A 335-nucleotide genomic window follows, 5' to 3' on the forward strand; every position below is an offset into this window, starting at 1 on the left:
GGTCTGATGTGTCTCAGGAGGACAGGTGGTCTGATGTGTCTCAGGAGGACAGGTGGTCTGATGTGTCTCAGGAGGACAGGAGGTCTGATGTGTCTCAGGAGGACAGGTGGTCTGATGTGTCTCAGGAGGACAGGTGGTCTGATGTGTCTCTGGAGGACAGGTGGTCTGATGTGTCTCAGGAGGACAGGTGGTCTGATGTGTCTCTGGAGGACAGGTGGTCTGATGTGTCTCTGGAGGACAGACAGTCTGATGTGTCTCAGGAGGACAGGTGGTCTGATGTGTCTCAGGAGGACAGGTGGTCTGATGTGTCTCAGGAGGACAGGTGGTCTGATGTG

General features: G+C 55.2%; 1 protein-coding gene across 1 annotated transcript in view; it reads left to right on the forward strand.

The window, feature by feature from the left end:
- The window catches only part of LOC106535255 (eukaryotic translation initiation factor 3 subunit A-like), an 8,299-nt gene that overhangs the window by 4,447 nt on the left and 3,517 nt on the right, over positions 1 to 335 (forward strand). Inside the window, exon 3 of the mRNA XM_014032216.1 lies at positions 18 to 335. Within this exon, the coding sequence (XP_013887670.1) occupies positions 18 to 335 (318 nt within the window). The remainder of the gene's footprint in view (positions 1 to 17) is intronic.

The sequence above is a fragment of the Austrofundulus limnaeus genome, unplaced genomic scaffold (genome assembly GCF_001266775.1).
Source record: "Austrofundulus limnaeus strain Quisiro unplaced genomic scaffold, Austrofundulus_limnaeus-1.0 Scaffold1398, whole genome shotgun sequence".
NCBI lineage: Eukaryota > Metazoa > Chordata > Actinopteri > Cyprinodontiformes > Rivulidae > Austrofundulus > Austrofundulus limnaeus.